Source organism: Drosophila takahashii, chromosome 3R (genome assembly GCF_030179915.1).
Source record: "Drosophila takahashii strain IR98-3 E-12201 chromosome 3R, DtakHiC1v2, whole genome shotgun sequence".
Lineage (NCBI taxonomy): Eukaryota > Metazoa > Arthropoda > Insecta > Diptera > Drosophilidae > Drosophila > Drosophila takahashii.
This window is the reverse complement of record NC_091681.1, coordinates 14,553,527-14,569,220: the sequence shown is the minus strand read 5'-3', so window position 1 is coordinate 14,569,220 and position 15,694 is coordinate 14,553,527. Positions and strand designations below refer to the sequence as shown.

At 41.2% G+C, this 15,694-nt stretch overlaps 1 protein-coding gene and 1 long non-coding RNA gene across 4 annotated transcripts; both read right to left on the bottom strand.

The window, feature by feature from the left end:
• Positions 1 to 707: 707 nt before the first annotated feature.
• cwo (transcription factor cwo) lies at positions 708 to 13,656 on the bottom strand. Of its 3 annotated transcripts, none has more exons than XM_017145813.3 (4): positions 13,409 to 13,656; positions 5,862 to 5,985; positions 4,989 to 5,310; positions 708 to 3,956 (listed from the first exon to the last, which is right to left on the bottom strand). In XM_017145813.3, exons 1-4 carry the CDS (start codon positions 13,465 to 13,467, stop codon positions 2,362 to 2,364), a joined length of 2,100 nt encoding a protein of 699 aa, XP_017001302.2. In that variant the 5' UTR covers positions 13,468 to 13,656; the 3' UTR covers positions 708 to 2,361. The 3 variants fall into 3 exon arrangements, with proteins under 3 accessions (XP_017001302.2, XP_070073484.1, XP_070073485.1); XM_070217383.1 differs by having other exon boundaries at positions 5,862 to 6,440; positions 13,409 to 13,549; XM_070217384.1 differs by lacking the exon at positions 5,862 to 5,985 and having other exon boundaries at positions 13,409 to 13,525.
• Positions 13,657 to 13,996: 340 nt separating this feature from the next.
• Positions 13,997 to 15,694, bottom strand: LOC138913499 (uncharacterized). The gene is made up of 2 exons (XR_011419270.1): positions 15,237 to 15,694; positions 13,997 to 14,794 (listed from the first exon to the last, which is right to left on the bottom strand). It is a non-coding gene; the product is annotated as an uncharacterized lncRNA (long non-coding RNA).

The window sequence follows — 15,694 nt, the reverse complement described above, 5'->3', positions numbered from 1 at the left end:
CTCGTTTCTTGTCAAACATTATCGCCTCTTCTTTTCACAAGATTTTAGATGTATAAAAATAACTTTATTATCGAATAACTAATAAGCTGCAAGAAGTGTTCGATTGAAAGTAAATTGCATACAGTAGCGTAGCCAGGATTTGATATGGGGGTTTGGTATAGCATACTTATAAAAACCTATTATTGCATAGGACTTCACCCGAAAGAGGAGGGGGGCTTAAAGCACAAAGCATTAACAGCCGAGTCGACTTAGATACGTCCTTCCGTTTCTATGCATTCTGAGTAAAAAACTCCTTCTATATATTGCAGCTAGTTTATAAATCGAACGGCGTATACGGGTTGGATATAAAATATGCCATAGACCATTCTGACGTGATTTGATCTTGTAGTTCTTATTTGTTATAAGTTCTGCAAAAATAATGAGGTACTCATCTGAATATCTGCAGGATCGAAGAAAATACTGGCTGCAATGCTAGAAGAAAGAAAAATCGTACGCCGCATCGTTATTTTACACCAAAATCTTTGACTTTACTTCTCGTCTTAACCACATGTAGCTGGATAACTTGTTTTGTAAACCCGCCCCCTTGAATCTTTGGCTTTGTGATGCGAATCAATCAATTGGAAGCGCGTTGGAAAAAAATATTGTCTTACCTTTGTTGTGATAACCGAATTACCCATTTTCCCGTACCACTTAGCTCCACGGTAAGGTTTCTGTTTGAATTTTTTATTACATCTGTATACATTTATAAAATATATTAAACAGTAACGTAGTTGTATATTAACAGTACCGTACAGTAAAAGTAATCATACACATTAATAAGAGTCATAAAACATTAATATTCTTTGTGCTATCAACTTTTAGTTTAGCCGCAACGAAGCTTAGCTTTCAAAACATAATCGTTTCCGAAGTTCCCTAAAAATATCGAGGGCTTCGAATTGGAAATAGGTGATAGAAAGATCTTGAAATTTCATTTAACTTGTTGGATAACGAAAACACAAAGAAACAATCAACTTAGGTGTTAGACAGTAGTAATAATAATAATAACTATAATAGGACCGCATTTCGAGAATGAAACATGGCGCATTTCTTGAATAGAAAAGTTTTTGGATTTTTTTCGAATATTTTTTTTTGTTTTTTTCACATGTTAACCAACCAACCTAACATAATTTGTCACTAAAATACAAACTTAAACAAAGGACAATTTGCTTGCTAATAGTATTTACACATAGAATATAATAATTTTTGATTTGTTTTTTCTCCCATTTTGTTTGTTTGTTTTTACGTCTTCGTACAAGTTCTCTGACTAGTGGTTTACTATATTTATATATTTATCAATATATCTGTTTTGTATATATAGATTACTTTGTATGTTTTGACGGGAGTCACTTGGCTATCTGACTACCTGATTTGAAACCACAACACTTATTTAAATTGCAAAAACGTTAAACCTCTAAAAAATACATTTAATTCACATTTAGTTTTGTTTTAAAATCCATTAGATTTTTTACGTGGGACTGACTCTTGGCATCATATACGTTCTATTGGCTTGCACACAACGTACACGTTTTTGTAGTATTCAATGCATGCGCTATAATAGACATTTATGCTTTGTTCAAAATATTTAACAACTAGCTACTCTAATTGTTTTCTCCACCTCATTTAACAATTGGAAATCATTTCTCTAGTAGGTGCCCAGCCTTTGAGGCTGCTCCTGGCGGTCTCTGCGATTTGAACAATCCAAAGGTGACAGAGCGCAGTGCTTTTGAAATCTCTAGAGAATTAAAAACAGTTATTTTGGTGCCTTCAAGTGAGCAATGTAATACGAATTATTCAAATGTTTAGCTTTGATGTCTAATCTTACCAGCTAACAATCTTGTTTTTATAAAAAATTTAAATAGAACCCAATTAAAAGCTCAGAAATATACACATGAATGAGTTTCGAAAAAGGTGTTCAATTTTTTTATGGTTATAATTCTGGTAACTTAAATACAAAATCTTTTGAAAACATAAATTTTGTTGGAAGATAATGTATTTAAGTGTATTACAAAATCCTGTCTACTTTTTATATAGTTCTGTTTCTAATAGCCTTTCAAAAATGAATTCCTTGGCTCAAAAATGAAATATTAGACACCTTAGCTTTGGTTTAATCCCTCAGAGATTTTAGAAGCACCCCCAATGAATTCGCTCTTTACTTCTCCCTTGCCATTTTCTTTTTGTTTTTCTTTTTGTAGATATAATTGGGCGCAGATGTCGCTTAGTGTTTTTGTTTTGAGATTAATCATTTGATGATTATTCACAGAAGTACTGAGGTAGAGTTGTTCCATCTGTCGACCCGTCGTCGCCCGATTATGCTTTTTTATTTTACCAACTCTGGTTCATTGCCTGCTCCAACTTGGCCTTGGCCACTGCCGCCAAGCTGGCTGCCTGGGCCGCTGCCGAGTTGGTGGACAGGGGAAGTCCCGCTCCGACAGCCACGACACCCTGTTGTTGTTGTTGCTGCTGCTTGCCAACGGCCACGGCAGCTGCTGCAGCGGCGGCCAAAAGCGAAGCCGACGGTGAACTGGGCATAAAGTTTACATTGATATTGATGGGATGCACCACGGGCATACTGGTGTAGCTCTTCTCCAGCAGATCCATCCCGTTGAGGAACGGCACCAGTGCATTGTAGTCCACATTCAGGGGCACATAATAGTTGCCCTGGCCGTGGAGCGCGAATATGGGCACCGTAAACGAGTGCCGCGGCGGCAGTGGAGCGGTGGTGCTGCTCGGAGTACTCAACTGGCCACCGGCAGCCGCAGCCGCACTCAATTTGGCCAGCAGTGGACTGGAATTGTTGGAGTTGCCATTGTGCAGTTCCGCCTTGATGTCCTTGATGTCGCTGAAATTGAACGAGGGCGAGGGTTTGTCCAGTCGACTGGCGGTGTTACTCGATTCGGTGTGAACCTCCAGTGGAATCTCCCCATTCGCCGCCGCCTCGGCCATTTTCCGCTTCTTGGCCATAATGGGGGCTATTTCCGGTTCGGTGCCATCCTTCGAGTGCTCCGACAAGGCCTGCAAGTGGGAGTGATCGCTCTGCAGATGGGCTGCCACCGGACAGTGTTCGCTGCTCGTCTCCTCGTCGTGGAGCTCGTGGACGAACCGCTCCTTGATGTGATTCTTGTACTTGTAGTTGTTGTTGTGCTCCACCTCGTGCGAGGACTCTGAATAGTTGCGCATCCTCACGGACATCAGGCTGTCCTGCGTGTGGTGGCTGTGGGCCAGGTGGGGATGCTGCTGCAGGAGCAGATCCCTGGGCGGTGGCGAGTGCATGTTGGAGGTATCGGTGTGCAGCATCGGCTCCCTCGACGACTCGAAGTCGTGGTGACTGCTGTCCGTGTTGTGGTGGTGATGATGATGATGCGGGGCCGTCGAAGTGATCACTGGCGCCTGGTGGGGCTGCTGGTGGGCGGCCAGGGGCGTGATCTTGGAGGCACACGCTCCTCCGGCCGGCGGACAGGTGGTTGAGCTGGCCGCATTGCTGCTGTTGCTGCCACTGCTGTTGCTGCTATTTCCCCCAGTTGCTGCTCCATTTCCGGTGGAATTACTGGGCACATTGTCGCCCGCTGGAGCTGCTCCACCATTGCCGCCACCATTGGTCAACGGGACCTTGGAATCCACGCCAGCGTTGGACGCCGGCGAAGTGCCATTGGCGACTGCAACTGCTGCTGCTGCTGCGGCTGCTGCTGCTGCTGCCGCTGCAGCTGCCTGCTGACTTCTTTGCAACTGGTTGAGATGGTTGCGGAAACTCAGATCCTTGACATCGTTGTGATCCTGACTGTGCTCCACATCCGAGGCCGAGGTGGCCAGCATGTCGCGCAGGTGGCACAGAGGTGGGTGGTACGCCTGGTGGGGACTGCCGCTGGAGGCGCTCACATTATCCGGCATGTGGCAGCTGCGCGTCGACTTGTAGCAGTCCGCTGTGGAGGGATTAACACAGGTTAGTAAGGGGTAAAGGTTTGTTTAAATCAAAAATTGGGTAGATCGATTTTTCAATGGGAATGGTAATTACGATTTTTTTGCTTAATTACCAAAATCAAATTACAACAAATATTAAAAGGTCCCAAAAAATAGCCCAAATAAGTGGGTAAATTATATGTTTATGAACTCAATAATTAAAAAAAGAACACAATACTCGCTTTATATTTTAAAATTCGCTTTTGATTCGGAGTTAATATAAAAATTGTAAATGTTAAAAAAATCTTGTGAATTATAAAGATTTTGTATTTAAAAAAAGCTTAAAAATGTTCTTAACTAACAAAAATCCTAATCAATGTTGAACGTTTAAAATTCATGGTAAATATTTAAAGAAAAATGTTCATAAGGGGTTAAATAACTGAAATAAAACCTCTAATTTTAAATCTTAAAATTCTTTTAGGCTCAGATGACACATTCAATTTTTAGCGTCAATTTATTGTGACAATTTTTCATTTGTGTGTTTTTAAAGAAGTGCAAGCGGGTCAGGATTAATATCCCACCGGGAAAGTGAGAAGGTGGTTCTTTGTATGCTTAAAATCCTGTTCCTTTTAGCAGAAAGTGTTGGAAATCCTGTTTCTTTCAGCAGGCGACGGTGTAGGGAAAATGTAAATTCCCTAGGAAAACCACATAGAAACCTCATTTCCCCCTTACTTTTTGTGTCACCCCCGTGTATTTTGAAACCAGAGACGGAAGAAATGTAAGGGGTGAATGAGGTTTTGTCCCTTCCGCTTGTATGGAGAAACCTCTTGAAAATATGTTATTTTCCAGAGGAATGTTCCCGCTGGGATGATATCGCGCCTTTATTATTGGTATTAGTGGTAGAGAAGTCAAAAATATTTGATTCTTTCTCGCGCTCGTTTAAAGTCCCATTAAAGAAAAATTGTCTCAATAAATGGACGTTAAAAATTGAATGTGTCATCTGAGCCTTAGTAACCTATCCCAAAATCGATCCACCCAATATTTGATATACTCACTCTTGAACATCTCGTCGATGTGCTCCTGCAGGCGACCCAATAGGCGGTGGCAAAAGTCCTGCATGTGGACGTCGTACAGGAACTTGGCCGCCTCCTTCATGCAGTCCATGTAGCCGCTGCGGTAGTCGCTCTCCTTCTGCTGGCACTCGCTCTGCAGGTGCTTCAGGTGACGGATGGCCATCTCGATAATCTCCGTCTTCTCGATCCGGCCACGCCCCTTTCGCTGGTACTGCGGCGGGATGAGGCGGGACAGGTCCGCCAGGCAGGAGTTCATGCGATCGCGCCTCCGTTTCTCGATAATTCGATGGGATAGAGGGTCTTGCTGTGGACAGAGGTTGTAGAAGATGGTCTGGTTAATATGGCTTGTGGGAAAGCTCAAGTGATAGCCCATTTATGGGGATTTGATTTGCTGGGCTTTCGGGGCCCCTAGCCTAAGTAATGATTGTTCTGCTGAGAGGCGTTTTTCTTTTGCTATTTCGTTTCATTTTATTTTCGCTAATTTCGGTTCTCATTTTTTCACTTTATTTTTCTTTCATCAATTTTTTTGTTTATTTTATTTTTTTGTTTTCTTTCGCTAACAATAAAAAAGGGTCAAAAGTGGCGGCTGCGTCGATGGCGGGCGGCATCATGGCTCAAGGTCATTGCTCGTGTGTGTGGGTGGTAGTTGGTGGAGGTGTTGGTGGTGGGTGAGAGTGTGTGATAGCTAGTGGGCGTGGTCATCATCCGGGCGCTGCTCTAATGCTCTTTTGATCCTTTGATCTTGCCTCAGTCGTTTGTTTTTCATATTCGTATTCGTTTTTGTTACCGATTTCGATTTATTTGATTCAGAAATGATAGCGAGTTTTTGGGTCGCTCTTAAATTGCAATATTTACCCTCGATGTCTTATTACGTCTTCCGGTGGCATATTCAGCATCGTCCTCGCTGTATGCCGTGGCTGATGTTGAAAAATTTAAGCTAGATTCTGTGCAATAAGGAAAACTGGAGACAGCTGCTTCGCTATAATTCGTTTCGATATGCAAAAAGAAGTGGGAAGGATAAAGAAACACAGATAAGTCCAAATCTTGTTCAAAAATGTTTTATATTATTTTGTTTGTTTGTTTGTTTTTTTTTTTTCAATCAGATTTTTGTATTTAGTCGGTAATTTTTGTTTCAAATTTTTTATTCGTTTTAGTAATGCATTTATTAGGCGCATAACTTAGTCTGACTTAGAAGTAGTAACTTAAGCTAGTTAGTCTAGGATTAATAGTTAAATGCGTTTAAACTAGTTGTAATTGTTTTCATATTTATTTCATTTTATATTCGACATAAAAATATAATAGGGCTGGAAAAAAACAAAGAGAACAGAGGATTAAATGTTGTCGTTTCGACTCGAAATCGCAATCAATCAAGCAATCAGTGTGTCTCAATGAGCTCTCCATCAGTTAGCTGCTTTTTGGGCTGAGGTCGCTTGGCTAAAATCAAACGAGCGTTTTGTTTGGTTTGTGTTGTAGTAAAACGGGTGCAAATGCCTTAAAGTACGATTAGCATACGATACGTAGTACATATCCGGTATGGATCATCAAGTCCAGGAAGGAGATCCCGATCCCGATCCCTCTCTCACATTTACACAGGCACATTTAATTGGACAAGATGTCAGGATCGATCGACCATTTGCCTTAAAATTTATTCTCAGATTTTATCCCGCCAGATGCCCGACAAAAACCACACACGTTTTCATACGTCCACTCTACCCATATATCAGGCCAGCTAATTTTAGACTCTACACGTTTTTATTGCCATGTGCCAACAAAAATATAATAAAAAGCTGAGCGAAAACTTGAACATATTTTGTAAAGAAACCAAAATCTCGATAAAAACTGTTGCCAAGCGCCACAGGGGTAAAAAAACAAATTCCCAGAGAAAACCCATCCAATTCTACACTTTACAGACCCATTGAATGCCAATTTCTCGAAGCAAAAGCCAAAAACCAAAACAAACACATCATAAGCATCGACCAGAAAGCGCTAGAAAACCAAAATAAAATAAAGTGGCCGCAAGAGCGAAATAATAATAAGTGTCATGGCTTTGGGGCGATAAGCGGGCGACAACAAACAAACAAACGCAAGTCATATATACTATATATATTCACGTCTGATTTATCCATCTAGTATATGGCGAGAGATACCAGAACGCACCAGTCCCTGGCGCCTAGAACTTGTTTATCCGACTGGGCTGGCCCCTCCCCCTTAATAAAGGCGCCAGCAACTTGTTTTCATCTCGGCGTTTAGCACAATTTGCTGAATTCGATTTGTAAACCGTGGCCAATTATCGTGCCACCAGCGTACACTGCGTATGAGTAATGCAAATAAAGTGATTTGGACTGGGCATGGCATCGCCTTGGATTGCAGGTTGACTGCACTTCGGTATTCATATTTATCCAAAGTTCATGAAGGGGTAAATAACTCTAAGAAATTTGAAAGTTCTTCCCTCTATAAAACTTTTTGACTCAAATAATGAAGCCTCTCTTCCTTATTATGCTAACAATATAATTCAAATATTTCTATTTCAAATATTTGTATTTTTTGGGGTTTGTTTGAATTATAATCATCTTTTGTGATTAATTTTAATAATTATTTTTGTTATTATCTCTGAGTAAATGTATAAATCACCAAATAGTCATGATCCCGAATAAATTTATAACGATGACAAAGTTTCCCAGAATGTTTGACCCTCATTCGTGTTTAATTTAGGGGGCTGCGCCATCGGGAAGCGATCAAACAATCCCGTGAACAGGGCGTGTACTCATCATGGCGTACTTTTCATCATTGACCAAAGAGCAACGAAATGCAGAACGTCAGCGAGAATCACTCGCTTGATTCATGAGAGCCATGGCGAAGACCCCAACAAGTTGGCAAAATGCCCCCCATCTGAATGGCGCTGGCCCACCGAAATGTCTTACGTTTGTTTACGTTTTTGGTGCCGTTTTTGTTGTCGCACTATTAAGTAATTGGCACATAAATACGAGGGTGAGATCCACAGGTAGTCCGCGACCCTGCCATGACGACAGCTCCTCCGATCAGTCGCTTGTGGGTTGCCAAAGGCATGGACAGCATTCCCCAGTACTCATATTATATTATATGGAGCTCTACCGACACGTTTGTCTACGCATGAGTCGGTCGGCGATAATTACCCCCATGTGCCGTCGTAGTAATGTATAATAGAATTTGCACACGCTGCTCTCGCTGCCCAATTCGCGTATCTCTGAACTTGTCCATTGATACTTAAGTTTGTGTCTAACCATTTCCTGTCCTTATCAGGGGTAGTTAAACCCTACCGATTAGATTGCCACGCTACACGTGACGCTCATTTTATTATATTTTTCTGTTTTTCTCTCATTTTGTTGGTCATTTTATTAGACCCAACTGATATGAGCCGAAAACAACTTGTTCTTTTCGGTTTGTATAATCTCTGAGACCGGGTTTTTCCCACAAGTAATACGGGCCGAAGCAAAAGCATAACAATTGAAAATTAATAAGTAAAGATTAGATTGGAATCCACAACTACCGTAGAAGCCTGTAATATTGTTAATCATCTAGGGGACAGTCATAATATCTTGGTCCCAAAATCTTACGTTAATCAACAGCAAATGTCATTCGCAGTTGACTCATTCAAACGGCCCAAGTGATTCACGAATCTTTTGACGACGCTAAGAGCATAACAATGAACATGCCGTGACCAAATATACAGGGAAAAATATTATAAATCAATCAACATAATGTTTTTTCAACAATTAGCTATCGAAAATCGTTAATAAAATATTCAAAATGATTTTATAAATATTAAGAGCAAAGCTTTAGTTAATAAAAATTCTAAAAAAACACTTTTTAATAATATTTCTCTCACTGTATCGATTTACACAACTCACATGTTTACGGTGGACAATCGAGGCATTCAATGCCAACAGTTTCCGCCGTCGATCTGTGACACAAAAATTTCCATATCGACATTGGGCAATGGAAATGCGCTGCCACCGGTGCCTCGAATTGTGAAATCTCCGAGGGCGAGAGTGGAAAACAACCGAAACGAGACAACAAACAAACGACGACGATGACGCCGAAAGCTCGAGGAGAGAAAAATAAATCAAATTGAAATAGAAGAGTCTGCCTGTCTAATTAACAAAAAAGGGGCGGGGCTGGGCTGGACTGGTCTGGTCTGGTTCTCGCCTGATCGACGACCTTGGGCTCCCCGGTCGGCTGATAAGGTAATATCACGAACTCAGTCGCCTAGATTAGCACCAATTACGCTGAAAGTGCAGCGGAGCATCTGATGCCCAGGTGAGCGATACGATCACGTGAGATTCGCGAACTGGAACTGCAAAATAAAATACCGAAACTGCAAACTGGAAATACCGCAGCGCACACGGCTCATAAATATTCAGATGCGAAAACTACGACTGACCGGGCGGGCGGCACGTGATATAATTGTTTTTGGCCAAGGTGCAAAGACCAGAAAAAAGTTGCACCACCAACGGAATTCGATTCGCAACAATTTCGCATTTCAGCCATTCGAGCCATTTCCAACCAACACAAACGTGTACACGTGCCGAATGGATTGCTTGGCAACAGTTTTGGGTTTGGTTTCGGATTCGGTTTTTGGGATTGGGATTGGAATTGGCTTTGCAAATGGAATCGAAATCGAATCGAGGGCAACAATCCCCGGCAAATTGCTCTCTGGCGTGCTGTCTAGGCGAAAAACAATTCGATGCGAGTATAAACAGATACACCGATACCATTCACAAAGATACAAGCAGTATACAGACAAGCATATAGATACAAATACGGGGAGCTAAAATACACACGAGGCCAATTGGAGGCGGCTGCCTTTGGCTTATTACGCATAGTGCTGCTTCAACGAATTTTCAAGAAACTCTGGAAATGTGCAAATGGAAATCTCGTATCGCAGCTCATTTGCAAATCGAGCTGGTGATGAGATAAAGCTGTCTTTGTTTCAAGGAAAGTGATTCACAAACAGAGCTGATTTATGAAATCCTCGTATAGTTTGTGTATTCGGTGCAGGGATGGTTAAGATAGCCATGTGTGAGATTATAAAGCCAAGTTAGTAACAGAACTTTAATATTATAACCAAAGTAGCTATCGTTATGATTCCTACTTCCCATGCTTTCATATGAAATGTTTAATTTTAGACAGTTTTCACATGAGAACTTATAAATATTAATACCATTGTAAGGTAATTTTAATCAAAATGTTCGGTAATAGAAATACTACGTAAATTTCAAATTATTAATAGATTCTCCATAACATACGTATGCAACTATTTATTTCAAATCTCCCCACGTACGCTAAAAATTGCAACGCTAATCAGGCATCCCAGATCTGCAACTATTTTCATATCCCCCATCCGCATTCCCCAGCTGAAATGAATGTCCGCACTCGCCATAACTGGGTCAAAAGACACTCAAATCCATCTATTTAAATCGTTTAGCGGCAATCAAATGCAGTGGTCATGAGTCAGCGGACCCAAAAAGAAACATCGGGCTGAGTGCATTAATCACGAAAATCCACCACATATGTGAATTTCACAATATCTGCGGCACGTTTGACGCCCGTGAGTTGAAGAGAGGCTATAGGGGGTTACAGGGGTTTTTTTCTGAGGGGTTTATAGGGGGGTCAGCCTGCATGGAACGTGAACGACTACGTGCCCGCTTCTCAAATGCCAATGGACGTCGAACCGAGCGGACGATGATGATGATGACGACGACCATACGATAAGACCGGCGGCGGAACGAAACGGATCGATGCGAATCGGATCGTATCGGATCGAGATCGGGTAGGATCGCCAACATTTTCGACGCAGGCGGATATATATCTGTCCATATAATTTATAACACTCCGGTCTGCTATTTTTAGCGAGCTGCATGCGTTTGTTATTTGTTTTGGTGATAAACACGATCGAAAGAGTGAATAAATTAAAAACAACTGTGTTCATATGGAATTTTCACCATTAATTAGTAAATATTATATTTCATACAATACGCTTTGGCCAAAGCAATAATAAAACAGGTTTTCAAAATTCCAAATTATTGATAAAACATTTACCAACATTATTATTTACGAATTAAGAAAGAATCGAGCCAAAACATTTATATCACTTATATAGATTTGTTATTTATTCTTTTTCAATCGTATTTTGTAGTTCCACTTCTAATCCTTGCATATCCTGTTGATTTTTTTGACGTGTTGTCTTGCTGAACATCTGTGATTTGCCAAGTCTACAGGAAATCCATTTCGGATCCGTGTAACACAGACGTAGCCAGCAAACAAACACACTTTTTCAGAGATCTCATGCTGCTTCAGATAAAGTTTCCATGGGATGTTGAGCTGTAAATATCACTAATCACTGGGTCAGGGTCTTCACATCAAATCGATGGCGTCGTTGTCAAGATCCCGAAATCGAAAACAACGAGAGACAGCTGAGTATTAAATGGGGTTGTGGGTGTAGTTTTTGTTTTCTTGTGGGGGCTTTAGCAACTGTCTCGTCGTGCAACAAACCCGAGATCTCACTGACGCTTGACAACTCTGGACACTTGATAGATATAGATACACATGTGCTTATAGATAGATAGATACTTTTCGTTTTGGAGGGGCGATTTGTGCGTCACGCCCGTTTCGCTTTTTATCGCATGTTTGCTTATCTCTATTTGTGTTTTCTCTCTGCTATTTTTTTCTTTTATGACTGACTTTGGTGTTGATTAAGATGGCAGCGCGTAATGCAAATTATAAACACTTCAGCAGCGACGAAGACGAAGACGCGTGTTTACCCCGAGTGCCATTTTGATAAGGAGTCCACCGCAGGGGCAAACCGAATTTATAATATTTATTTTGATTATTTTTTTCCATGAGCTGATCCCGCGTGCAAAGATTAAAATATATGTTTAACCACTTCGGGTCACTAATGCTTTTTTTTCGGCTAATTAGCTCGGCTAGACGTATAATTAAGCGGCACACGTGACGTATACGTAATCATATCTATGTATTCATACGCCATGGGTAACTTTCCCCCCATACCAAAAACAAAACTCAAATCCAAAAACAAACTGGAAAAAACCCGAAAACGAAATGAAAACAAAACCTAAGGCCAATCAAATTGGGGACCTGCATATTTGATGAGCGGTTCATTCGATTAGCCCTTGTGTATTTATAGAGGAAAACGTTCCCAGGAGCGCCGGTGGTGGTCACTGAATACCAAAATAGCCAAATACAAAGCTCAATCAAAGAAAAACAGCCACAGAACCAACAGAAACATGAGCGAACACACAAAATTTGTTGACCTTCAAAAGGACACGGGCCACCCACAAGCTAGAAAAGCCACCCAAGCACGTGAAAAGCACCCCATTCCACCTACTCTATGGGCAATCAGTGGAGTTGGTGGGGGAATATAGACCCACGCTGTTGTTAACTGATATTTATAGCCACGTTTTGGCCGTTGACATTTAGCAGACAGCCAGAAGGCCCCTAAGCACTGTGATTATATTATTTATCCGCAGCGCTGGCCACACCAATTGGTTTGGATTATTTATCTGGCCACACCAAAGCAAAATTTGTTTCGTTTCCACTCGGACACGTTTAAACGAAATTCAAGTTCAAAAATAAAAACTCAATGGAAAGGGGGAGAGACTCACAGGGAAACCTCAACGAAACATCACGTTTGGCGAGTCGTGCGTTGGATTTTGTTTTGTGTTTTGCCTTTTGGCAAACACGAAAAAAAATAAAGATGAAATAAAGCAAAACTAAAGCACCCATCTCGGCCAAGAATAGCCCGGCGACAGAGTCTGCCCACGTTTTCTTCGCCCGATTTTCGCGTTTGTTTTGCAAATGCAAATTGCTTTCTAGCTCGATGGCTAAAAATACGCGGCCCACACAACCCAAAACAGATCGAAATGGTCCACAACCGATCCTGACATGCACGCACATACGATAAGAAGATATAGAGAAGGCGGAGACTTAGGCTTAACCACTAAATGCAAGACTAAGATACACTAAACCATTAATTAATTCACAGAGAAAAAGTATTACAAAATCATGGAGATTTATTGGTTTTATTCAAAGTTCGGGTAAGTTTGTTTTAAAGAAAGCTTTACTAAACTGCAATATTTCGGGGGATATACCCTTTTAAAACTGACTTCTATTTATTAATTGCATTTATAAAACAAGTTGAAGAAATTTGAAGAAGATGTAGTGATATTGGATATTGACATTGTTAATTACCCAATTAGTTACATTTTGTAATATTTTCTCTCTGTGTGCTTAAGCTTAACGCGCGCAGGTGAAAGTGAGTTGTTCGATTTAGTCATCGTCTTGGCTTTGTTTTTTTCTGTTTTGACTTGCAGCGGGATCTGGGGATCTGTGCTGAATATACCTACCTCTCATACTTGACCGGATGGGCGGCGTGGCCGTTGGATTCGTTCCAATAGGGCTCCATGATGGAGGTGCTGGGGGTGGGGCTCCTGCTCCTCGATCCTCTCCCCGATCCGCTCCGCACTCCTCCTCCTCCTCCTGCTGGCACCGGGCAACCGGATCCGCTCCTGGGCAGAATGACCGTTTTGTGGGGCTGCAAGTGCAACTGCGCCTGCTGCGTCTGCTGCTGCGTCGACGTGGTTTGCTGCAGTTGCGGTGGAATGGTGGAAGTGCTCCTTCTTACGTCAGTGCAGAAATAATTGTGGGATAAATGCCGGGGCGAATTTATGGGCGAGCAAACAGGTTGTCGATTCGAATTCGCTGTGCGCCGAGTTACTTTTCTCTTCCAAGCCGAGATGGTCTCTAGATACTTTTTTTCTTGTTGCACGTCCCGGATTTATTTTCGAAATTTAGAATGGCATTACGAAGCGGGCTGTTTATTTATGTTGGAGCGAGTGGAAAATGCTGATAAGTGTATACCGCCTGTTTACTCTTTGCCGCTTATCACTGGGTACGTGTGTGCGAGTGCGATAACGATAGCGATAACGCGTGTATTTCTTCTCCGCCTGTTTATTTTTTACTTCTATTTTTGGAGCTTCAATTAAAGTGCACTTGTTGGAGCATTTCTCTCTCTCGTTCGCGGTATCCACAAAAAAACAATGAAGAAAAACAAATAGTGTCGAAAAACGTGATTGCGCTGCCCGTTTTTTGTTTAATTTCTGTTTACACGTTTTAAGCTTTTATCAATTTTATGTGCACACACTTTTATTTGTTTTATTAATATATATACACACACAGCGCCGCAAAAACAATAACTTCCTTTCGTTTCACAGTGGAATTTTACCAGCCGCCGCTATATACACACACACTCGGATACATATATATGTACAGGCGAGCGAGCAACGTGCGTACGTGTGCGTGTTTCACTATTAAAGCACGTATGTATATAGGTATCAAATTTGTTGTTGCTCCTCCAGCTAATTTTGCTGTTTTTTATTTGCTCTCTCCTCTTTTTTTGTTGGTTTATTTAATTTTTGCACTGTCACGTCACCCGCACCTCGGAAAAGTATCCAAAACGTCCGTTCGCGGCCAGAGACAAAATCGAAGTGAATGAATAGTATAATCGGAATAAGCACGAGACCCCAAAAAGAGCGGGGCCCGCGATGGAGAGCAACATGTGTTGTGTTGTTGGCCCCAGAGAGGGAGATAAGGCGTTTCGTGCGCGGCGAACGTGATTGCCACAGTGGGACTGAACCGCTCGATTTATGGCCACGAAAATTCCGCTGGGAGATTAGCTCAGGGGAATTCCTGCGATTGCCCAATTTGCCAGATTGCCTATTTGCTTTTGTTAACTGTTGGTGGAAAGGTATAAAATATTATAAAAAGCAACAAAGTGTTTAAGAATACATTTGAAAATAAAGTTTTCTAAAAATGTTCAATGAAAATGGTTAAGAATAAGCCACTTTTAGTTTAATTTACCTTAGTTTCTATGGAATACCCATTTTACAAAATATGTAGCCTACATTCAGGGTAATACCTTGCAAAAATGGCGACTGACAAATATGGCGGAAAATGGCTGTCATTAAAATTTGTAGCCTACTTCAAGACGTAAATTTATATAATTGCAAAGAAAGTATGTGATTTCACATTGTGAAATCCCCTTTAAAAAATCTAAAACGAAACCGAGTTCGAGCACATTACTTTAATAATTATGAATTTTTGGTAGGGGCTTATCATAACACATTATTAAAATGGATAAAATCCTTCTTTCCAGGGCTCTTATGTTTTACTTACTGGTTAAATTTCTTTGGATGGATACCGATCGACTGTGTTCTTGGATCCATTAGCTCCACTGTGCCGCCGACATTTGGGGGCTTGATGACTAGACAACACGTACTCGTACTCGTACACTCACGACACTTACACAACCAAGAGCACTATTATTGTTGTTGCAAGATAGGCATAAATTAGTTGCGTGTGAATTATATATGTATTTATAAGCATTTAGTTGACCGATCCGATTGTTGTGGTTAAGTGCACCATATGTTCTCAAGTACGAATTCCGACTTTTGAGAGGGAGTAAACCTCAAAGTTACCGTTACAGAAAAAAAACCTGAAACAAAAAACAATGTATGTGTATACAATATGTGAAGAAAACAACGACGCAGAAGCTCAAGGCGAGCAGCAACAACAAAAGTCGGCGGCATATAATAAAACACGTGAAACGTGACAAATTCCAAAGCGAAACAGAA